This window comes from Rhinolophus ferrumequinum, chromosome 13, assembly GCF_004115265.2.
Source record: "Rhinolophus ferrumequinum isolate MPI-CBG mRhiFer1 chromosome 13, mRhiFer1_v1.p, whole genome shotgun sequence".
NCBI classification, from domain to species: Eukaryota; Metazoa; Chordata; class Mammalia; order Chiroptera; family Rhinolophidae; genus Rhinolophus; species Rhinolophus ferrumequinum.
This window is the reverse complement of record NC_046296.1, coordinates 49,773,271-49,798,142: the sequence shown is the minus strand read 5'-3', so window position 1 is coordinate 49,798,142 and position 24,872 is coordinate 49,773,271. Positions and strand designations below refer to the sequence as shown.

The 24,872-nt window shown below is 34.4% G+C and overlaps 1 protein-coding gene across 3 annotated transcripts in view; it reads right to left on the bottom strand.

Annotated features, from left to right (window-relative positions):
• The window catches only part of MEMO1 (mediator of cell motility 1), a 94,125-nt gene that overhangs the window by 27,312 nt on the left and 41,941 nt on the right, over positions 1-24,872 (bottom strand). Inside the window, exons 2-5 of one of the 3 annotated variants that reach the window (XM_033125196.1) lie at positions 24,047-24,233; positions 17,782-17,850; positions 10,631-10,743; positions 8,591-8,702 (exon numbers count right to left, since the gene is read on the bottom strand). In XM_033125196.1, coding sequence (XP_032981087.1) covers positions 8,591-8,702; positions 10,631-10,743; positions 17,782-17,850; positions 24,047-24,135 — 383 coding nt within the window. In that variant the 5' untranslated portion in view covers positions 24,136-24,233. Of the gene's footprint in view, positions 1-8,590; positions 8,703-10,630; positions 10,744-17,781; positions 17,851-24,046; positions 24,234-24,872 lie in introns of those variants that run through there. The other 2 variants (XM_033125195.1, XM_033125197.1) reach the window with 2 other exon arrangements.

Here is a 24,872-nt window from a genome sequence, read left to right as displayed (position 1 = left end):
ACACTGTACCAGCTTGCCCAGATGGTTTATAAACGTTGTGATTCTGGCTAACACCTGTTTTCCTTTTGGGAGCCTGGAATTTCAGTAGCTGTGGCTAGTTACACAAGCAGAGAGTGCCTACATGACCATCCCCCAATAAAAATCCTGTATTTTGAATCTTAAAGCAGGCTTGCCTGGCGAGAAACATTACACACGTTACACTCCTGGAGGAAGCATGTTCTATTCAGCCCACCTCAATGGGAGGGGGGAATGTTGGAAGAATGCACCTGTATTACTCCGGATTCTGCCTAATGTGTCTTTTTCCTTTGCTGGTCCTGTTGTGTACCATATTTTTCCTAATAAACCATAGTCATAAATACAACTGTGAATCATCCTAGTGAGCCTTCAAATATGAGGCTGCTTGTGGAACCCTCGAAACAGGCGTTAAAGACAAAGTGCAATAAAGGAATCATAACTGCAGAGTTTTAGGGAGCCCTGTAAGGTAGAATTTCTCTCGTTTTATTCCTCTTGATCAAATTTACTTCCAGACCACAGTGACATGCATACAGACTTTATGAAGAACACTCTTCACTGTGAGAAAAAAGAACAAACTAAAGAGATCCAACAAACATCAGGCAGAGCCAAAGAACTGGGGAAGGGGGAGGAGAGAGAGAAAAGGGGCAACATAAGCTAGCCGTCAATGATAACTAAAATTAACATTTAAATTGTTAAAAATCTTTACTGTTTAATCCATTAAGTGAATCTAATGAGATTCTCAAAATTAATTTCAAAGGTTGTATCTTTCTAAATTTCCATTCCAATAGGAATACCAATAAGAAAGATTTTACAAGGGCAGGCATATTTCTGATACTCGAAAGCCGTACTAAACTCTATTCTGTAAACTCAACCATTTGAAGCAAAACAAACAAACAAAATATCATAAATTGGCCAAGTTTGTTGAGAATCATAGAGAAATTCCAGTATTTTATTAGAAACCAGTCAACATTTCCATATCCTATGTTCCTTTGAACTTACACTTATTTCTGGCTTTACCTTCTCTGATAATGGCATACTATTAGGCCTTAAACTTTTGCATTCTCTTAAAATCATCTTACGCCCCACCCCCATATAAGCATTTACCAACTTCTGTTGATTCTAACTTTTAAATGTGTGCCATAATCGGCTCAGTTTGCTACCCCATCCACCATTACCTTACTTGTAAGCACCATGATTCCTTACTAAACTATTTGTATCAATCTCTCCCAACTCTAATCCATCCTTCACAGTACCATCACACCATCAAGCAGTGATGGTGACCAATATTCTTGGTCAAGTTCTAGTCATCTCCCTCCCTCCTTTGTTGAGAAACTTTCACTAGGTCTATACCAATCATGGAATAAAATACAAATATCCTAAAATGACATTCAATACCCTCCATAATCTGGTCCCAACGTACTGTTCCTACTTTCTAATCCTGCCCCTCCTACTCTATGTCTCTACAGGTCACCTACTTAAAATGCCTCCAGCCCCAGGTTGATATCATATTATGTGTGAAAAGTTGGACAAGGTACAAGATAACAGGAAGTGGTAGAACCAATATCCAACTAAACATTCATATATATTGAAAAACATTTTCTAACTATTCAGGAAACACAAAAACATCTACGAAAAGACCTCAGTTATTACCTAAGCCTTTTGTAACTCCCACCAAGTTATGTCAAACCGTTTTCTGTTCTTAAAACAAGCCCTGGGCTTTCCTATTCCTAATAGTTTGTGTTTACAGTACTACCTTTCCCACAAAAACCTGCCCCATCTGTAAAAATTAGAGCCATCTTCAAAGTCCACTCAACTGAAGCTGTCTGCGCTCGTACATCCCTTTTTTCTGCTCCCATAAATTTTTCAATTGCACTTATTACATTTTGAATTATATTACATTTATTTATATACATTTCTTATCACTCCTACAAGGCTGTATGCTAAAGAAACACACAATGTATGCTTATTTTTCTATTCCCCATTATTCCATGCACATAGATTAGTATAATTAGGTAGCACTATAACATTTGAAATATTCAGATTAATAAAATTTTTTTAAATTTTAGAGTAAATGTCATCTTAAAAACAATCAAATTTTTACATAAATTAACTAATAAAACATAAGGGGGGAAAAATTACCATTTGGGGGCCAAAATGAGTTTTACTTACTAGCCTACTTAATTACTCCCCATATATAAAATATATTACTGTTAATTTTTTATTAAAAAAAACACCAGAAAAGGAATCTCTTGTGTATTCCTGAGGCGATGGTAAAAGAAAAGGAAAAAAAAGCTTTTCCCGACCTAAAATAGCAAGTTTTAAATAATAAAGTCAGAGCTATAAACTGATAAAAAGTCCTTCCCAGAGAAGGAAAATGATATAGGTCAGAAACTCAGATCTACATAACATAAAGAAAGCATGTTAGAAAAGGAATAAATGAAGGTAGGATAACATCTTTATTTTATTTTTCTTGTTCTTTATTGATCTAATAGGTAACAATTCATTCAAAATAATAACAGCAACAGTGTGTTTGATAATTAAGCTTTATGAATGACGGCACTGTTATAAGGAACAAGGAGGAGAAATTGGGAATACAGTGCATAAGGTATTCATACTGTGAGGCAGTGCGGTGCTATTTAAAAGGACACTTACATTAGTTGTAAATGTGTATTGCAAACTTTAGGGCAACCACAAAAAAAGTAAAGAAGAAGGAAGAAGAGAGAAGTCAAGAACAAGAAGAACAAGAACAAGAAGAAGGAGAATTACTATTACTATTATTATTATTATTAATTATTATTATTATTTTAGGATATGAAAATAATTGGAATCACATAAAGTGCTCAATTAAACCAGAGAAGAAAGAAAAACAAAGAAAGACAAAAAAGAAATAAAGAACAAGGGCAATGAATAGAAAACAGTAACACATATGGTAGATATTAATCCAACTATATCATTAATCTTTTAATAAGTGAATAAACTGTGATACATCCATAAAATGGAATATTATTCAGCTATAAAGAGAAATAAGCTACCAAACCATAAAAAGACATGAGATATCTTGAAAGTATGTTACTAAGTTAAAGCGGCCAACCTGAAAAGGCTACATACTGTATGATTCCAATTATATGACTATATGACTGCCAGAAGTTAAAAGATCAGTGGTACCAGCGACCGGAGAAGGGTGGAGTTGGGGAAAGAATGAATAGGTAGAACACAGGGGATTTTTAGGGCAGTGAAACTATTCTGTATGGTACTATAATGGTAGACACACGACATTAGGCATTTGGGGAAATCTATCACGAAGGGTAAACCATAATTAAACTATGAATTTCAGTTAACAATAATGTATCAATATTGGTTCATCAATTTTAACAAATGTATCATTTAACACAAGATGTTAAGAATAGGAAAAATGTTTAGTTAACAGTATTTGATACCATACAAAAGCATCTGATAGCAGTATTCTCACTCAGGGAACTAAAAAATATAATTGAATAACATAAGAATTACAAGACTTAGGTTCAACTATCCATGTAAACTATGCAAAATAAAGATTTTTTTTAAAACAACAGTCTAAGTACTTTCAGAGTTATCAAATCCTAACCACAATGAATTAGTAAGATTGGCTACCTAAAGCAGAAGACAGAGCAAATTTAAATACACTGTACTGTGTTTTAAGTTTTCCATGTTCCAAAATATTAGCAGTAACAAAAAGTATATGGCTAAGAAGATAAAGGTATTTTTACAGTGAACATGAACAGTTTCACAGTGCCGTATTTCTCAACAGAACACTTTCAAAGTTACTAAAGCACCCTATTTACTCTGTACATTTTTCTGAACAAGTAGCAATGAAACTGGGGCAAAGGCATTGTTCTGTATCTTGACTGTGTGGATATGTACAACTCAGCATTTGTAAATACACATAGAATTCTATGCCATAAAGAATGCAATTTACTGTATGTAAATTACCCAATAAATCAATTAAAAATTTAAGCTGTAAACAAACAGTGAATCAGGATGATATAGAAAAAGAAGTAAAGGAGAAGAAGAGGTAATTCAACCAAGTAAAATAAAAAGAAAAAGAGAAGTTGGGATCCAATGTTTGTTTTAAGATTCCAAGTTTTTTTCAAGATAGATGGTTTCTACATGTCCTAACTGAACTCTCTCAAATACAATTATATGCAATAGTGAAAATGATGAATTTCTATGGTAAAGATAATATATAGAAAAAGGATAAGAATAAAGTACCTAAGATATGATCTCTTTTTTGCATGTCTCAATTTATACAAATAAATACATGTAAGGATAAATCATATATATACAAACTTATATATGCACCCATATATGTTAGTATATGCATAATAATTTTTACTGTCAGTAAACACTGGTTGAGGGGACACAGAGGCTTTCACTGTTCAGTCTGTACTTCTTGATGCTGTTTACCTTTTCAAACCATGAACATGTACTTTTTTAATGTCAGTAAGATTATCTAAGCAAGGGGATTATGGGTCATTTCATGTTTTCTCTTTTATACTACTCATTTTTTTAAAGTTCTAATGAATATCATTTTTTAATCTGTTTAAAATAACACAGAATTATAAATAATACCTTAGATAACTTTTTTAAACCTGTAATGACTATTTATAATACTGAAAAATTAAGGAAAAAGTTATTTAAATGGTCAATTGGTTAAAGTATTACATAGACACATACCAGAAAGTCTCATGGATACCTAATAAAAAGGAGCAAAAATGACACAGAAATATGTTCATGATATGAAAAGCAGTTAATAAAAAGGAACATTTGACCTCATTTTTGGAAAAATATGTAATAAAAGTATCAAAAATGGGAATATCATTATTAATTCATTCAACAATTAATTACTGAAATCCTTTTGTATACCAGGTACTGTGCTGGGTACAAAAGATACAGAGTAGCCCAGCTGCCTTCATATATTGAACAGATTAGGTAACCAGACCAGGGAAACAGACTTTTATATAAGACCCAAAGAACTATTAACTGCAGTGGTACGGTGGTAGGCTGTGTGCACATATAATCACCAGAAATTCCTCCCACTCTGAATGCTCATGCCACTCCTCCCATCAAAAGTAGAGTCAAATTTCCCTCCTCTTGAACCTAATTTTGCAACTTGCTTTGATGAGCACAATGTGGCATACGTGATACTGTGCCCGTTCCAAGCCTAGGTAGTAAAAGACCTGAAAGTTTCTACTTTTGCTTTCTTGCTACCCTTTCTTGCCATGTCCTTCATGATAGTCCACGGTTATCCTACTTGGGAGAGACACCATGTAGAGAGAGAGAGAGAGACAGACCTTGAAGTATGAGTGACAAAAGGTAGAGAGATAGCACCAACACGAGAACTAATGTACCTCAGAAGACAACCAACATCCCAGCCGCAGACAGGAAGTGAGCGAACATCTTAGAGCATTCAGCCTAAGTCAATCTGCTTCAACTGGCAGGTGAAATAGATGAGCTGTCAGCACTCAGCCCTGACCAAATGTCTACCCCACAGAATCATAAGCAAACAAATAAGCACATTGAGGTGATCTGTCATGCTACAATAGATAACTGAGACCAAAAAAAGGTACCTGAAAGGGTACTGCTGTAACAGAAATCTAAAAGATACAGTATTGACTTTTGGGACACAGAGGCAGGCAGCAGCTGAAAGGGCAACAAGGAGATTGGAAACTGGAACAGCAGTAAGGAAACCGCTATAGGAGGCTTGAAAAGGGTGACCCATATTTTATATATACTGGCAAAAAATAATTAGTATAATTGTCACCAGAATAACTTAGAAGATTAAAAAGATGCCCAGTGAACCTGCAGATCTAGAGAAGATTTCCAGGCAACATATTCAAAGTGTCAATGTCTTCTCCATAGCCAAGTAGGATAAGAAGGTACAAAAGAAAAACATTGGCATCAAGGGTCAACTGCATTTCTAAGGAGTTGATTGGCTGGAAAATAACTGTTTCTCATAACTAGCCTCTTCTGACAGCAAAATATTGTCAAAGAAACAGCATGAGCACAAAGATCCAGAGTGCTGCCAATAAAACATGGGCTCACATCATCAAGGCAAAAATGTATTTGTAAGATCCTTTGTTAACACCTCAGAAAGATTTAAGACAGTGCTTATATATTCTCAGTGGCATACTTTTTAATCTTCTAACAAATTCAAATGGGCTTCTAACAAACTTAGGGGATCCTAAACTTGTAATCTAAAGTAGACTTTGAACCTGAGGTCATAACTAGATGAGATTTCTGAGCATTTTAGGAATGCGTACAACATGTTGGAGAGATGTGAACTGTCCACCAGAGGAAGAACTGTGATAGTCCATCTGCAAAGACGGCTGTCAACAATTCCAGTATACGCATGCTGCTCCTCCCATCAAGAGGTGGAACTGATTTCTCCTTCACTTAAATCTTGGCTGACATTGTTCTCTGCTTTGAAAAACAGAATGCAGTGAAAATGATGCTGTGCAGTTTTAGGTCTACGACATAAGAGGTTAAGAAACTTCTGTTTTGTTCTTTTGCTATCCTGAATCACCATGTATGGAAATCTACACTATCCTTCTAGAGAGAGGCCAAGAAGAGAGAAAAGCCCTGTTTGATAAACAAACAGGCCACCTAAAACACAAAAGAGGTGTCTCAAGTAAAAGCCAGCATTAAGGCCATCTTGGATGATCTAGCCCCATTTGAGCCACCTCTGTCAATATCTTGGGAACCAGCGTAAGGTGTTCCCTGCCCAAATTCCTGACCCAAAAGTTGTGAGCAATAAAATAGTTGTGATTTTAAGCTATAAGTTTTGGAGCAGTTTGTTACCCAGTAATGGACAACTGTAATGGATACAGGTAGTGAGTGCAGCAAAGGCTACAAAGGAAAGTACTGGGTACTTTCTGAGTCAATATTAGGGATGCTAATGTAATCTGCAAGATACGTTTCTTGAGAAGTGATATATTTAACAGTGGTTATTTAACACTACCTAACCAGGGGTAATTATGAACAGAAATTTTGTTTGTTGGTTTCAAGTTTTCTAAATTTTCCACAAGGTACATGTATTACTTTTGAAATAACAAAAATGCCACTTTGTTAAAACTTCCTTAAGGATATTGCTGGCAGCTTGTTGGTTCTATTGTTTTGAAATTTATTAAGTCTAAAATGCATATTTTCTAATGACAAAATATGCAAACATTTCAGCCAATAACAAAGTCTTCTATTATCCTATGTAGTTGAAAAACAGAATGTTCTGATTATACTAACATTCCAAGAAATAAACATTATATATAGGCTTAACAATTTCTGAAGAATTAGAATGTATTAAAACACAACCTAAAATTATACTGCTTATAATATCACACTTATTTTTGGAAACTCCTCCAGATTTATGTAGCTCTTTATAGTTGTCATTGTGAACAAATATGGATAGCTAAGACTGAGAGAAGTAAATAGTATTTTGATAAGAGAATTATAGAAGTGATCCAAAAAGACTAATAATGGACTAAAAACAACAAGAAAAAAATTAAACAGAAGTAATTGAGGAGACTTACATTTAGGGTTAAGAAGAAATCAACCACAAAAGTATAAGAGGAGAAAATAATCCAAATTAACAGTATGAAAAAACCTTGGGTTTTAGCTGACCACAGTACATTAGCCACATAGAAAACGTTAATGCAATCTCGAACTTCATTAATGTAATTAACTAACAAATATTTACTGAGAACCTAAAAAGTACCACATTCTTTACTAAGAGAATACAGTTATGAGATCCAAAGAAGGAATAATCTCACCATATTTAGAACTAGTCAAACATACATGGAATATTGTGTCCATAGAAAAGAAATGGTTGACAAAAATGAGAGAAATGCAACCTACAAAAGGAAGACTATTAATTTGAACAATTGCCCTAAAAGAAAAAAGAAAGCTTTTAAAACAATTCTTTCATTTGACCAAAATAAATTAATGACTATTGTGTGACTGGCATTGTGTAGGCACTGATGTGTACGTGGAGAACAAAACAGAAACGGTCCCTGTGCTTACTCTGCTTACAGTCTGCTGAGCACCCGATCACTGGAGCATCTTGAGCAGATACCTAATAAGTACCCTGTCAAGCATATTATACAAGAGATTCACGTACTTTGTGTAAGGCTGAAATAAATGATCTCCAGTGTTACTCCCAAATCTAAAATTTTATTATTACTTACAGCACCATACCATAAAAGAATGTAATTGTTATTTTGAGATAAATGTCTTCTGAGTAAAATAACAAGCAAATGAATACACACACACACACACACACACAGAATGTGGGTTGTTTTTTTTTTAATATTTCCATCTAATAAAACAACCAAATCAATTCATATGTTCAGCCTTCATAGGCAAACTACTCAAAAACAACTTCAATCCACAGTAAGAAAATCCAACCTCAAATTTTTATTTCATTTCAAATAAAAAATTTTTTTTTAATCTCCTTACTCTAATGATTAGCTTACCCTAGTTAAAATAATTCCAAAGAAATTAATATCTATGATTTCTCTGGGATTTCTTATATTAATCAATATACCTTTCCATGGCTTTAGCTGTATAAGGCAAATGCATTTCAATACTGTGTTCATCTTCATCTGTCTGCAGAGACATGCGTTCAAACATTCCTGTCTTCCATAGTTCTCCGTAAACTAAAGAGATTTCAAAATATAGTAAAACAAATATATTAATGTATATCCTTATCCTGTGAGACTCCACCCAGTAACACAAAACTACATGCTTTGGCAAGAGACAGACGCACCACATAATATTCTCCTTCATTTTTTCTCTATTTTTATTTTTTTTTAAAAACTAGCTTTTTACATACCAGACAAAACAATAATACATGTAATAACTTACTCAGCATTTTTATATGTTACATAGTTATATAAAAAAAAATAATTTAAATTTTTCATCAGTTCCTTTCATTAGCTCTAAAATCTAAGCATTTCCTTAACTTTAATCATCACATGCTAACAAGAGCATAGTTGATTAGAACTCCTACTGAAATACCTACTAGAAAAACCACTGGTCTACTTACTCATGAGGTTAATAATATAGTTTTTGAATTTTGTTTTGTTCTTTAATAAAATGAATAAGATTATTATCTCACACCTCAGGTTTCTGCCACAGTAAGAACAGAAAATTCCCACTAAGAATGCTATTTTCCGCAAAATTAAAAATAAAACTTTGGGATAGACCAGAAAATAAATTCACCACTGTACCATGCCATAAATGATATTAAAATGATTTAGTAATTCAGACCCTTCTAATGAATTATGCTTAAAATTGGATATTGTATAGCAAGACAATGATGAAGTTTAATATATAAAAAATGATATGAGTATTGTCTTATCATAGAACTGAACCATCATTTTTACAACTACACCAAAGAATGGGTTTACCAATACCAAAGAAAGAACTACAAATGGTGCTATGACTTTTTTCTACAAAATTATACTTGATTAAAAACCTTCCATTCCTTCACTGGCAGGCTATCCAAAACCAAAATTTTCTGGATGCCCCAACAAGGTTTTAAAACTAAAGTGTGTCCCCTAAAACCATTCCAGGGAATAAGGCTAGTAATACTTTAGCTTCATAATAAGATACATTCTAACAACAAATTGCTAATACTTTATGATATGTAATCTAAGTTATGAAAATTTAGGTGTAAAAAATAAAGGAAAAGAGATGATCATTTGCTTAGTAAATAGCTTCTTTCACTCTACAGAAGTATTTTTTGCAAAATCTCTTGGAACAATAAGAACTTAACATACTTAAAATATAATTTGATTAACTGGAAGGATACACACCAAATCCATAAAGGTGGTTACTTGGGGGGATATAAATTGAGTTCAGATGAGGGGAAAATTCTGAGTCAATTGTGGATGATGAGTACATGTAACACTAATCTCTGTACTATTCTGTATTTCTTAAATTATGCTCCTCCACACCTCCAAAAATACTGTTTAAAGTCAAAAGATTTTACTTTACATTCAATACATAAAATGAGACTCAACTAAATAAAAAATGAGATTTCTGAAAGTCTACAGGGAAAAAAATCAAAATGAGTCGTTTTAAAAAAAAAATACACTTAAGATTTATGTACTATAGTACCTTTCATCAGTTTCACAACTACAGTCTCATTTTCCCATAAAAATCATTTGAAAGGAAATAAAGGCATTATCACCATTATCTATTTACAACGAGGAAAGTAATACACATAGAGGTAGACTAACATGCCCAGAATCTTTCATCAAGTTGTTGTGGGTACTAATTTCTTGTCTCATGGTACAATGAGTATGTGGTACTTCCCTGAATATAAATGCAACCGCTACAATCTGGAGACTAGTGAATCTGACAGATTTTTGTGGCTGGCAGAAAACCTGTGGTTGTCTTTTAGGCATATGGAAGATTTTCTTTCTTTGTTTTTATTTTTTGTAGATTAGTTACAACAAATTTTATTTTTAAAACTGAGATGTTACTTAGGATATTCATATTTTAAATTTTTTAATTAACTTAGAATTCCTTTTAAAAAACCTTTAGCTGTTTAAAAGCTGTAAGATTTCTATATACTTACTCTTTTGGTCAATACGAAGGTCATACAGAGGTGTCCTATATATATCCACACTGGAAAGTGCACACCGAGAGAGGGGCACATGATGAGAAGGCCCAAGGATGAAAATTCTCCGGCTAGGAGATATACAACAAAAACACAGAACAATTGCACGTCTACACAAACCTTATTAAATAAAAGGAAGAAAAATAAGTAACTTCTAAAAATTACATGTAGTACTGTTTTCCTTGATTGATTTCATTGCCTACTATTATGTCCTAAATTGTGTTCCTTTCAAATTCATAGTTCCTCAGAAATGTAATAGTAGATAAGGTCTTTAAAGAGGTGATTAAATTAAAATGAGGCCATTAGGGTAAGGCCTGAATCTGATATGACTGGTGTCCTTACAAGAAGAAGACACACCAGGGAGCACATACACAGAGAGGTGACCACATGAAGAGGCAACAAGAGAACACCCATCTGAACGCCAAGGAAAGAGGCCTCAGGAGAAACCAACCCTGCCAGTACCTTAACCTCTCCAGAACTGTGAGAAAACAAATTTCTGTTGTTTCAGCCACCTAGATCATGTTATTTTCTTATGGCAGCACTAGTAAACTAATATACCTACTAAAGATTTGCTCCTCAGCTAATTAAGTTCATTTCCTTATCTCTGTCTTTTTGTTGAAAGGCCTTTAAAACAACCACATTCAACACCGAAATATCAGTTACTGATTATCTGCAGTAAACCATCCTGCTACGCTTAAAATCATCTCTGTCATCACAATGGCCAGTTTACAGGTTTTCAATAGCTATAATAATTGAACTTTAAACATTTCAGCTATTAAATAAAGTCTCAAAATTCTACCCATTCTAAACCCGCCTTCTAAGGTTTACCACAACTTTAATAAAAATACATAATAGTATAAATTCTAAAAACCTATACAAAATATCATTACAAAGAAGCATTCTGATAAAGCTATTTCCACATTTCTTCTATGGCAGAGAAAAAAGGCATCTTGTCGAGAAGAATTCTGTGTAATAAGCTTTCTCTGTTCCCAATCAAGTAGAAGCCGTTCTCAAAAACAAAGAAACTTGATTATGTGTTATTTGCACTGTAGGCTAAAGACAAGGACTGGGCTAAACTGAGCTTAAATCTTTACAATCCTTTTATCGTGACATCAAGAGTAAAATTAACTTCCTTTCATTTTATCTTAAACATCCCTACAATCTAAATTCCAAAACTATCCATTTTCTCTGTTCTCCCAGATTCATATGAATGAAATTTACTCTCTCTCTCTCTCTCTCTCTCTCTCTCTCGCTCTGCTCTCGCTCTCTCTCTCTCTTTCTCTCTCTCTCTCACACACACACACACACACACTTACAGATCCAAAAAAACAAAATTCTAAGAAAAAAGGAAATATGTGACAGGCTATATACCTAAAAAATTAAGTACTACTCATTGTTCAACTAATGGACAAAGACTGAGACATGAGCTAATTAATCCTTTCACATCAAAAACTTGCAGACCAAGGAGTGTGTACTTTAGCAATACATTCATTTTGATAAAATTCTATTATGGCCAAGAAATTAACCTATTACTTGCTATTTGGTGGGAGGTTGGGAATAAGAAAGATGTGGATAAGGGAAAAGCTTAGAGTCCCAAAACCCCCTCAAGATATCACACATAGCAAACATGTAAGACTTCATCCACAGGCCATTTCTAGTCAGAAACATATCTTTTCCTGCTCCCCTCATTCCTGCTAATACTCATTTCTTGTCATCATCTTTATGATCAACTCTAGTTAACCATTTCAGAAAGAAAAGAACAAATCTATAGATTCCTAAAGGAACAAGAGAGATACCACTACGTTCTCCTATCTTAAAAGCACATAAATATCACAATTTTTAAAATTAAAGTCTAATGTGGGACATAGATAATGCAACTCTGAGTGTTTAAGTGACTTGCCTAAGGACACGTATTTATATGAATCACGAATCTAGTATTAAAAAAAGGCATTTTTATGTTTGAGGAATAAATTTCTGTGAAAAGAAAAAGGGATGGAATATTTAAAATCAGGATACTCCTGGGAAATCCAGGATAATTAAAATATGAAATGACTTTTAAAATATCAATCTAAACTCAAGCTATAGATACATTTCATGGCAAGTGTAACAAGGTTCTTTCACAGTGGCCAAAAGATGAGCACTACTCCAGAAAGAAAGACCCAAGGTCAGCTTGGAAGGCCTAACTGCGTCCTTTAATATCTATTTACCTTGCTTGCATTTTTGTCAGACCCAACCTAGCTGAAAAGATGAAGAATGCTGGGGAAAAGAGCTTCCTCCAGTCTAAATTATCCAACTCTGTACCCAACAGATTCTTTCTAGTTTGGCAGAAACTCACCCAGAGGCAACATAGTGAAATTACACATTTGGTTAAGAGAGATAATAAGAAAAAAGAGGCTTAGGTCTCCCATCAATATAAAATCCTTAAAAGCGATGTATCCAAGAACAAACCAAAAAAGCTAGGTATCATTGAAGAGAAGGGGGAAAAAGTGCATATTAAATCAGTAGTAATCACAAAATAGGTCTCTTTGTTAGCTGTATGCTAACAAAAAAGAAAATTAATAGTGTAAATAAAAGATAACACTTTTTTTTTTCTTTTTGATACACTACTACGTCTATAAATACCACAGAAAAGCCATGGAAATATTTTGGAGAGAAATAAGTAATATAAGCATTGGACACAATGCCACTTTCAATTTATTTCTGAAATAATTGCAAGGTGCTTTGTCTTTAAAGAAGTGACTTTTAAATATTAGCGTATCATCACAGTTGCCACACATGTATGTAAAAGAAACCTTTCATATGAAAAAATGAGGGAAAATCAGTAAGCATTCTCTCAGGAATAAATGCAGTTCACATGTGATACCACATTTGTGGAGTTACTTACTATGATGAGTGTCGTCTGTGCACCCAATACATAAGCTACCCGAGTGTCTGCGCTCATAAATATTCAAGTACTTATTCTAAATAATGGAACACAAGTAATGTATTAAAGGTGTTCCATGGCAAATGGAGATATTTTTTTAACTAAAGAACAAAATACCATGTGGCCCCAAATAAGATTCCTTTTGCTCTCTTTTTCTGCCCTCCAAGACTTTCTGAAGGATATGAGTCAAGTTACTGTCTAAGTACATCCTGAGTTCCAGTTTTTAATTAAAGTTTTAGTAATAGGAAAAGATTTTGCGACTACAAGTATGGAAAAGGACTTAACTAAATGTATCATTTAAAAATTGTCTTTAACAGCCAAAGTACTATTTTTGAAACATAAATTAAATCACATTGTTCCCCTGCTTAAAAAGTCTTTCAGTGGCTCTTCATGATCAGAGCATAAAATCCAAAATCCTTAAAATGGGTTCTAAAGTCTCAAATGAACTAGCCCCTTCTTGTATTACTCTTCCCCTGATCACAGCACTTTATGTACACTGGTTTCCTTGCAAGTTCCTTGATGCCAAGGTATAACTTTGCCCACTTCAAAGCTTTCACATGTGCTATTGTTCCTTTTGCATGGCTTAAAAATCATTTCCTCAGAAACGCCTTCCTCAACACCCTATCCAGTCTAAATCCAAGCACCCTGCATCACAGCAGTTCTCAAAGTATGAACTGTGGATGCCTCAAGGCCCCTTCAAGGAGTCCACAAAATCAACAGCATTTTCATAATTATACAAAGAAGGTATGTGCCTTTTTCACTGTGATGACATTTGCACTTATGGCACAAAAGTGAGACTTGGGCAAACCGCTGGCACATGAGAACTGCGATCAAGGTAATGGAACCAAAGTGTACCAGAAGTCATGTATTCTTCACCTTCACCCACACCAAGTTTTTTTCTAAAGGCCAGTATCACCTAATTTCATTAAATCTTGAACTTTGAGTACGTTTTATAAAAATATTCTGTATAACAAAATGCATTCAATTTGTGGTTTTAAATGCACAAAGCACTTCTGTTACATACAGATGCTGTTATCTCAGGGAAAAGCATTAGTGTGATTGTGTGTTGTGAACTACACTACAATTTTTTTCATGGAATGAAATTTTTACTTCAAAAAATGACTGCAGATAAATTTAGGTATTCGGCAGAAATTTTCTAAGATGAACAAAATGAGCCTGCCACTTCAAAGAAAACATTGAAGCTTTTAAGTGAAAATTAGACTTTTGCAAAATTCCTATCACTGTGAAACTGACAGCTTCCCAATAATGAAAGATTTTTCTGATGAAATTGGTAGTGATATTAACAAATATGATTTTTTGACATTGTATGATAAATGTCAACATTTGAAAGATCTGCCTAAATCAATGCACAAGTCATTTTCCAAATGTTCCATGTAGGATGTTACAAAAATCACACAAAAGTAAAAGATCCCTTCAAAGTGCAAGATCTCATAGTACAAAAGATGATCCTGGTTGACGTGCAGACAATGGATTAGTGTGGAGGGAAAGAACAGAAGCTAGTGGTATAGAATTTAACTTTCTCTCTTGGACTTATGCTTTCTCTGTACTTCTCATGGTTCCCAAAAGGATTTCTTTGTGTTTTCCCAAAGGATTCTGGAGACTCTGAAAATCTCAGGGAGGACCACTTTCAAAAGAATACAATTATGACTGTGAATTATTATAACACTTAGACCTTCAAATTTATTTATTCAGAAATCAATTATTATATATTAATTATAAAAATAAGCTGATTATATCACATCCATCATTTGTCGCCCTTTTTACTTATTTCCTTTACCATTTTCTTAGTCCTTGGCTCTCTTTCCTTTTTATTCTCTTTCTTTTTCCTTCCAGTCTCACTTTCCATCAACTTAAATTTAACAAATACTTTATTTACACTTCTACCAATACTGGCTCTATATCTCTCCATGTATTCCAAGTCCAAATTTAATTCAGGGGTACCCTTCCAGCCCATAACATCAATAAAAATTCTGCCAAATAGAAAAAAGTTTAGAAAAAGCTGTTATATAAACTAACTTTGATTATGTAATAGCTGGTTTACAGGCCCAGGGTCAAATGAAGGAAGCTTCTGAAAATCTTTCCAATTTAATTTCTACTTACTTTTATTCAAGAAATAATTTAGTTAAATTGTATATGAAATATGTATCAAGAAATATTTGTTAAAGATGTCCCTCAAAAGTTTATAAATGAGGCAAGGCTAACCAAAACCTCATCAGTTTGGCAACATTATCATTTCATTTATTATTTAAAATTCACTAAAAATAATTTTCAACAAAAGTATGATACAATGTGCAGAGCACACTACATAAAAACAAAAAAAGCTGTGGGTGAGATTTTCTTTTTAAATTCACGGCTGCTATGAGCTACTTCTTTTGAGTGATTATCCTTCATCTCTATTAGTACAGGTCTAACCTTTATCAAGCAACCTAGGACAGAATTAAGAAGATCAATTTTATCTATTCATACAGTGTGTGTACAACTGGCAATACTGACTGGACCCTGATACTGGGTCACATGTAGTGAATTAACTATTTAAATAAAAATGCTGGTAAGAAAATTAAGTAATTTGGGAGGCTATTCCCAATATTGCTGGGTTATTCCCAGCAGAAGCTTTTGAAGGTTCACACATTTCTTATTTTAGAGAGCAGCATACTAAGCTTTTGAAAATTCACAAGTTTATCATTTTAGACAGTAGCATACTACGCAGTCTCACTTTGCCAGAAAGATTTTTTAAGCTAATTTCAGAGCTGTCATTGAATTATTAAAAGCTTATATGCTTTAAACACCTTATGAAATATACTGTCAGATTCTAAAATAATTCAGGTACCTTACCCTGTCAATGATACATTATTCTTCTTTCATTAACCACAACTTAACAAGTACAATAAAGAATTTCAAATTACAAAGTGGTTAAAATACAAAGGGCTTTGCATTTTTTTCTTTAAAAAGGCTCATCTCCAGGTTTTCACAGAAAAATTTAAAAACCAAAATATTTAACTGTTAGTGCTTCTGTTCCCAATTTAAACATGGGGTGTGAAGTATTCTCCATACCTCCAACAAGCCATTCTGTGACACCACCAGGATGTCCAAGAATTCAACTCAATTCTGATACTATCTACCTGGAGACAGCATCTGATTCCAGAGGTTATGGGTTCAGTTCTAAAAGACTGCCCCCCACCCCCACCTTCAGATGCTAATCGGAAGCCCAGGTTGTCAACTTGTGCTACTGACTGAACAGCTACAGGTGGGAGATTCCAACGACCCCTTCCGTGGACTTTAATTCAGACTTCAGTCACAAGTCCAGGTTGTTAGCTGTACTTCTGACTGACTGGCTATAAATCAGAGATTGCAATGACCCTCTCCATGGTTTCGATTAATTTGCTACAGCAGCTCACAGAATTCAGAGAAACATTTTACTTCTAAGATCACTGATTTGTTATAAAAGGATATCTCAGGAACAACCAGGTGGAAGAGATGTATAGGGCAAGGTATGGTGAAAGGGCGTGGAACTTCCATGCCCTCTCCAAGGTGCCAGACTCCCTCAAATCTCCATGTGTTCACCAAGCCAGAAGCTCTCTGAACCCTGTCCTTTTGGGTCTTTTGTGGAGGTTTCATTGGTCGTGACTAATTAAATCACTGGACAGTGGTGACTGATTCGACCTCCAGGCCCTCCCCACTCCCCAGAGGTCAGGAATGGGACTAAAAGTTGCAACCCTCTAATCACATGGTTGGTTCTCCTGGCAACAAGCCCCCATCCTTAGGTGGGGTCCAGAAACCACCTCATTACACCTCTCTATAACAAGAGACACCGTTGTCACATTCAACACTTAGGAAATTCCAAGGGTTAGGGGAATCACTTAAGTGACCAAAATATATGTCTTATAAGTCACAATATCACATTAACCTTCTAACATTTCCAGAACTAAACATTTTACCAACTAAAGGGGAGGTAAAAACTAAATGTTCAGACAATAAAAAATAGTATTAACACTTTCCATAACCTACATAAAGTATAATCAAATTTATAAAAAGTCAAATTCCTAATGAAATAGAGTATATATTAACAATAGTACACAAAACAAATGACTTCAGTGACAAAGCAATTACGACGTAATTCCCATCCGTCTTCTCCCGTAACACAATGGTCTCCGACTATATTACTTACGTAATGGATGGATCCACTTGTTTGTAAGCATGAGCAGCACAAGACCCACAGTACGTATATCCTGCATGGCTACAAAACAAAATATGTTTTAAACTTAATCATCAGATTCAAAATCAGGATATTCTGGGGGAAAAAACTTTTGAAAGAAATATAACTATGGTAAACAACGGAATTGAGTGAATAGATTAAAAACAATGTAACTAAAGATTCAACTTCTAGACAATAATAGGAAACAACTGTTCTGTGTTCCAATTTTAAAATTTAAAAAGTATTTTACAGTTTTTTTGGTCTGAAAACAAATTAGATTTGGAGATATCCAAGGCTTGCTTGAAGTTGCTGATGTAATGCTAATACTATATGAGTTTTTAACATTCCTTTTCAACACCATTAGCAAACTATTACATAACAATGATAAGACTAAGAGCAAGTCAAATCAGGCCAGAACTAATACCCTACAGCGAACAACTCACTACCCTGTGTCTTTAGGAATAAGATAATTGACTTGGCCTCTGTGTATTATGTCTTTTATTTTTCTCTCTCCACAACTTATCTCTTTCATCCTGTGGTCTCAGTATTAGATTATTATCTATAGAATTATAGAATGACTGTTTTTGGAACTCTTTTTTTTTTTCTTGACTCATTCAAGTTATATGAGTCTAGAAACATTTCCCTTGGTGCTTACTTAATAGTATGTACCCAGTGGTATGTTGGTAATGGTTAACAATTGGCTCTGCAGAATAAAAACGTATACTACACACCTGTACATAATTTATTATAAATTTTACTGAATTAAAATATGTATCACACAATTTACAAATAATGAAAAAATACACAATACTCTTGACTGTGAATTCCACATAGCCAACTGACTGTCACAGAATGCTTGCACTGATTTTAGCGTAACTCTTATCCACAGTCGAGTGAAGGCTGTAACTGACAGGAGTAAAACAATGAAGACATCATTCATTCAACAACCACGTGAATGACTTCTTTGCTGTTTAGATAATAGTTTTCATTTCTAGAAAGAGTATTTCCTTCCTCACTTTTTTGTGCTATTCACAATATAAAGGCTACAGACGCAACATAATTTTAAGTATAATTTGCATTATTAACCTTTCCCCATTACTTCCCTAAGTACAGAAAAATCAACAAAAAATAAAGCCCTGATTTGTAGCCATTTGCCAATTACTGTGGAATAAATCATTCCCCACCATGGCCAATTTCAAGATGCACAGTAAATTAAAAACACAAAACACAGACTTGGAGAAAATATTTGTAAAGCATTTATCTGATAAAGGATTTATATCTGAATACGTTAAAAATGTCAAAACAACCAACCCGATACTTACAAAAAAATGGGCAACCATTTTTGCAAGACAAAAAGTTATAAAGATTGGTTACCTAACAATGTGAATGTATTTAAACTGTACTGAACTGTTTATATAAAAGGTTAAAAATATTTAAGATGGTAAATTTTATGTTATGTGCATTTCACCACAACTAAAAGTTTAAATAGGAAAAGATGTGAACAGATAACTTCATCAAAGAACATACTGGGGTCGCAAATAAGCACATGAAAGATTGCTCGACATCATTTAGTCATTAAGGAAAGAGGCAAATTAAAACTAAAATGATCTACCACTAAACATCCACTAGAATAGCTAAAATTAAAAACAGTGGGCATACCAAATGTGGCGAGGATGTAGAATTGAAACTCAATATACACTGATGGAAATGTAAAACAGTACAACTACTTTGGAAAAGAGTTTGGCAATTTCTTAAAAAGTTAAACATACTGTTGTCATGTGACCCAAGCTATTCCACACCTAAAAACAGAAGGAAAAAAAAGAAAAAAAAAGAAAGCATTATGTCCACACAAAGATTTGTACACAAATGTTCAATCCCTCTGTAGAATGTTCAATTTATCTGTAATAGTCCAAACTGGAAACTAAATGACTCTCAAAAGGTGAATGGAAAAACAAATTGTGGTCCATCCACACAATGGAATATTCATCATCAATAGAAAGAAATGAACTATTGACACACTCAAATTAATAATGCTAAAAAAAAAAAAAAGTAAAAATCAATAAAGAAATATGCTGAGGGCAAAATCCAGAACCCCCCCCCAAAAAAAAAAAGTCCATACTGTATGATTCCATTTAAATAATTCTAGAAAATAAAAACTAATCTATAGTGACAGAAAGTATATCAGTGGGTGTGGAAGGAAAATTACAAAAGGGCACAAGGAAATTTTTGAGGATGATGAATATGATCATTATCTTAATTATGGGAATGGTTTCACGGGTGTGTACATATTTCAAACTTATCAAATGGTACACTTCACATGTATGCAGCTGTATGTTAATCATACCACAATAAAGCTCTGTTTTTAAAACGGTCCTCAGCTGAACTAGCTTAAGATATGAAGGGAGAAAAAGAGATTCACCTAAGTCAACCGCAGCAACACAAGAGAGAGTAGGGTGCTGAATCAGGAGTTAAGTAATGTGGGATATACACTAAGCACACTGAAATCACAGAGGGCTTTATTGGTTGGATTAAGTGGAGTCACTCTTATCCAAGGGAGCCTATCAAGTTGCCCCATATAGAAATGTTCTCATTACACACTTCGAATCTTAACCAGAAGGAAATGTAAGTTGTTCTACGACTCAGCACATGGAGTTCTGCTGTCATCCTGTACTGATCTTGATACTCTAGCCTAACCAGGGGCTCTATTTTATCTGGTTATGTCCCCAATCTTCTAGCGCCCAAGACCCCAAGTACTGACTGCCTCAGACTCCTAACACCTGCTCCTGACCTTAACATCACTGACTGCCCCTCATCAATTCAGGAATATGTCGTCTTGCCTGGTCACATGGACCTTAAAAACCATCTGATTTATCTGGATGCCCTTCTCTGTCTCTGACATCTCAGATTTTCAATACTGCTTTGCTCTCCGTTGTCATCATTTTCCATCCCTCCCCTTCCCATCCTGATACCTTAAACTGGTTCTTCCATCTTAGACTCGGTTTTCAGACTTTAGTTCCTATATCCCATTCTTGAATTTAAAGTTCTTGAACCCCAGTCCGTATCTTTAAATCAAACTGTCTTTCTAGTCTGAGTCTCTCCTAGTTTTACCAATCCTGTTCCTACCCAAGCTCAGTTCTTAAAAGTTAAAAAGGTCTCTTAAAGGCGTTGGATTCTTGAAGTATGGGAAGGATAGAAATAGTAAGAGTAGCACGGCAAGGGCACGAAGGAAGGGCATAAAGGCTGAAGAAAGAACATAAACAAATGTCCAAGTGTATGACGTAGACGAGAAAATATGAGGCTGGCCTGAGTGGAACAAGAGAGTCAGACAGGAGTCTGGGCTTGATAACACAAGTTACTGAAAACCTGTCGTACCCTCTTGAGCAAGGGAGTGGCAATCTAGAACTGGCACTAGTCTAGTACTGAAGAATGTGAGCAGAATGGACACACTAGCAATAGGAGGTGTTACAGAAGCTCTCTTGGAAATTGGGGCATGAGGTAGTAACGTCATGGTCGAGAATGGTGTCAGTAGCAGTGGGAAATGAAAAATGAATGTTCTAAGGTCTAAAAAGAAAAACTGATACATCTTATTGACCAAGTAGGCATAAGAGGATGAGGAGAAGTGAGCTGTGATAATGTTAATAATTCACTTTTACCGAGTGCTTACCATGTGTCAGGCACTCCTCTATGTAACTCAAAGCATTTACTCACTTAATCTTCACACCAACTCTATGAGATAGGAATTATTATTTCCTCATTTTGTAGGTGAAGAAACTAAAGCAGAAAGGTTAAGAAACTTGCTCAAGGTCACATAGAAGTAGCGACCCCAGGACTTAAGAGTCAGGCAGCAGAGCACCAGAACCCATTCTTAACCACCAAAGGGACCTTAACATATTTGAAGGAAGAAAGAAGAATTCCACAGAGTAGGAAAAGCAACAAGCCTAGAACCTGGAAGAATACTCACAGAATCATATATCCTATAAGACTACAGGAAAGGAAGACAGTTTTGAGAAAATGATTGAGATAAATATGTTTTATATTAGGTTGGTGCAAAAGTAATTGCTGTTTAAAAGGTTAAAAACAATTGCAAAAACCACAATTACTTTTGTACCAACCTAATAATAGAACTCAAGATTTCATGGTTTCAGTCTTTTTGAAGTTGAAGACTTAAAAGTCTGCTTGAAATAAAGACAAAATAGTTGCAAAAAGAGAGGATGAGTCTTAATTTAGAGAGAACACACTGCAAAGAATTAAAAAAGAATCATCAAGTATACACCATCCCTCTTAACCACCATCATGAGGAACTCTAATTCATGAAAAGGACCAAGATCATTTTCAAAAAGAATTTCTAATTCTTCCCTTTTCCTGGCCCAGATATATGGTAATGAAGAAAGCCCAAGTAATAATCATCAAATCTCACCACTGATCCTCAGTTCCTACACCCTTCTCTTGCTAATAAAACCTATGATTCTACACGTATGTGGAAACAAGATTTCATTAGGGCATCACTCCTAATAAAGGAAGCTTCACCAAGGGAACATCTAAAGTTTTTTTCTTTTGTGCTAATGGCCAGGAGACCCATGAAAATTTGAGCTCTACAGATATTTGAATATGCATTGTAAAAGTATGTCCCAGTCAGTTTTTTAAAAGCTATTACAATCCTTAACACAAAGTCATCCCTGCTAGGTCTTCCAGGTCACTCTGGTTCCCAACGTAACTTCTCATGGAAGCAAATACAAAATTAAACTTTAGTACGTATAATTTGTCATTAGGCTAAATTATGCCTCTAAAAACTTTCTTTTAACAGGAAGTACTTTTGCTTCTCCCTTTACTCCTACACACAGACTCTTTCCATCAGTACAGCTCCTAGCCCTCCAGAATCTCTGTGCCCCCCACAGAGCTTTAATCACAAGAGGATGCAAGGCCATTGTCCGTGATTATTTACTGGTTAAGTGGCAGTTTCCCTCCCATACGGGAACCGTGCAGTGTGGTGTGATTTAAATTCCTAAGTCAGGAAAATTACCAATTACTACATGACATGGACTTTCACTCCTTTATTCTGAGACCTTCAAGGTTATAGGTGAATAGTTTAAACTGTGACTGCCAAGAGTCTACCACACATTCTATAAGAATCTTTTCATCAAAGGGGATATAGAAAATAATAAAAGAATGCTTACTTGGGTTCAACAAAGTTAGGTTCTCACACCCCTAGTTCTACTTAATACCAGCAAAAATACAAAATTAAAAGATTAGACTAGATGAAATGAGAAGATTGGACCAGAAGAAATAAGATCTCCAGCATAAGAAAAGTCTGTTGAGATCTACTTAAGCTAAGGTCTCATCCAGAAAACTAGAAACTAAATTTAAAAACACCTGTGAACATGTGGGCGTCAACCTGAATGACAAACAACTGGCCCTAAACAGTTTGTAGAAACAGCGGCCTCCACATTGCCTCTGTTTTATTTTGCTGCACATTGCTTTTTATTCTTTTCTTCCATAGGCACTGCTCAATGGCCCTCAAAAAATTCCGGCTTCAAAAAAATATTAGCAGATGATTATATTTTTTTTAATATCCAGGTTAGATAGTCATTATTCAGAATAGTTTATTTTTACAAAACGGAATCTCACAAATATTAAGTTAACAACACTGTGAGCTAAGGAACGTTATTAAAGTCATTCAAGTCAGACAAGAATAAACCAACCACATTGTTGCATACCTACATTTATTTACCGCTAGGATATATAGGATTTAAGATATTGCCATGAGTAACCTACTGCTGACATAAACAAGGATGAGAAATAAATAAGTTGTCCATCTCCAGTGACTTAAGAACTATGTAATTTATGAGGATTCATTGTCTCGTGATATACACTGAGAGAGCTCTACAGGTATGCTTCACTACACACACACACACACACACACACACACGTTCTGTATAAAAGTTTCTTAGCTTTTAGTTAAATTAGTTTTAATATTAAAAGTAATACATGCACACAGTAAAAAAGTCAAACAATAAAGAAGGGTACAAAATGAAAAGTAAAAGTACCCTTTATCCCATACTACTCTTACTAGGTTAATTACTAACAATCAACCTCTATTTTAAATATGTATGACAGGGGCTTCAATATTCATAGTATCTGCTTTATAGTAAAAAATAATTTTATTATGTAAATAAGCCCCTTCCCCAATTATCTGATTATATTTTTATATTCAACAAGAGGTTTGTTAAGTGATGCATACCTGTACAGCTCCATTCTAAGGGTTGCTGAGATATTCCTGCATACTGCAATACAAACAACAATTTTGGCAGCAAGGTGTCTGGCAGTCATGGTAGGAAGGCTTTGGAACTCCTACTTCATGAGATCATTTCAATATATATCCCTGGGCCACATACTGTCTCCTGTGCCTCAAGATAAGTAAGGCAGCTCTAAATTCAAACAAAGGATATTTTTTAATCAAATTAAATTCTTTTGAATCTTCCAAATGTGCTTGCCTATGTATCACATAGGTTAGAATTCATTAAGATTGATCAACAGTTGGTTTATGGGTCATTATTTATTCTTTGATGACATCATTCTATGTAATCTACATCAATATAAAAATGAGTAACCTGTTTAAGTACTTTCACAAGTGTGTATCTAGCTTCTGAGTTTGTTTGTGTAAGGCATCCCTTATATGAATTATGTCTATCAAGGCAAAATCTATGAAAAGCTGGTCCCAGAGAGCTAGAATTTAAAAAATTTAAAGTATGTTTTTGATAGACTTTATTTGAAAATTAGAAATCTTAAAATTTTAGTTTTCTAATTCCTATATAAGCATATTCTTACAAAGACCCTTTTGTGCCTCTGTAGCAATAAAAATATTTGTTGTTGCTTTCCTACTTAAAAAAAAAAAAACTAAAAAACTAACTCAGGAAAGGAAAATAATTACTTTTGGAAACCACATAACAAGATAAATGACTATACTTAAAGTTTCCATATGTTAACAAAATGGAAATTGCCTATATATGCATAAACGTAACTACAAAGTCACTATATAGCAGAAAATGCACACCTAAGCCAAAACT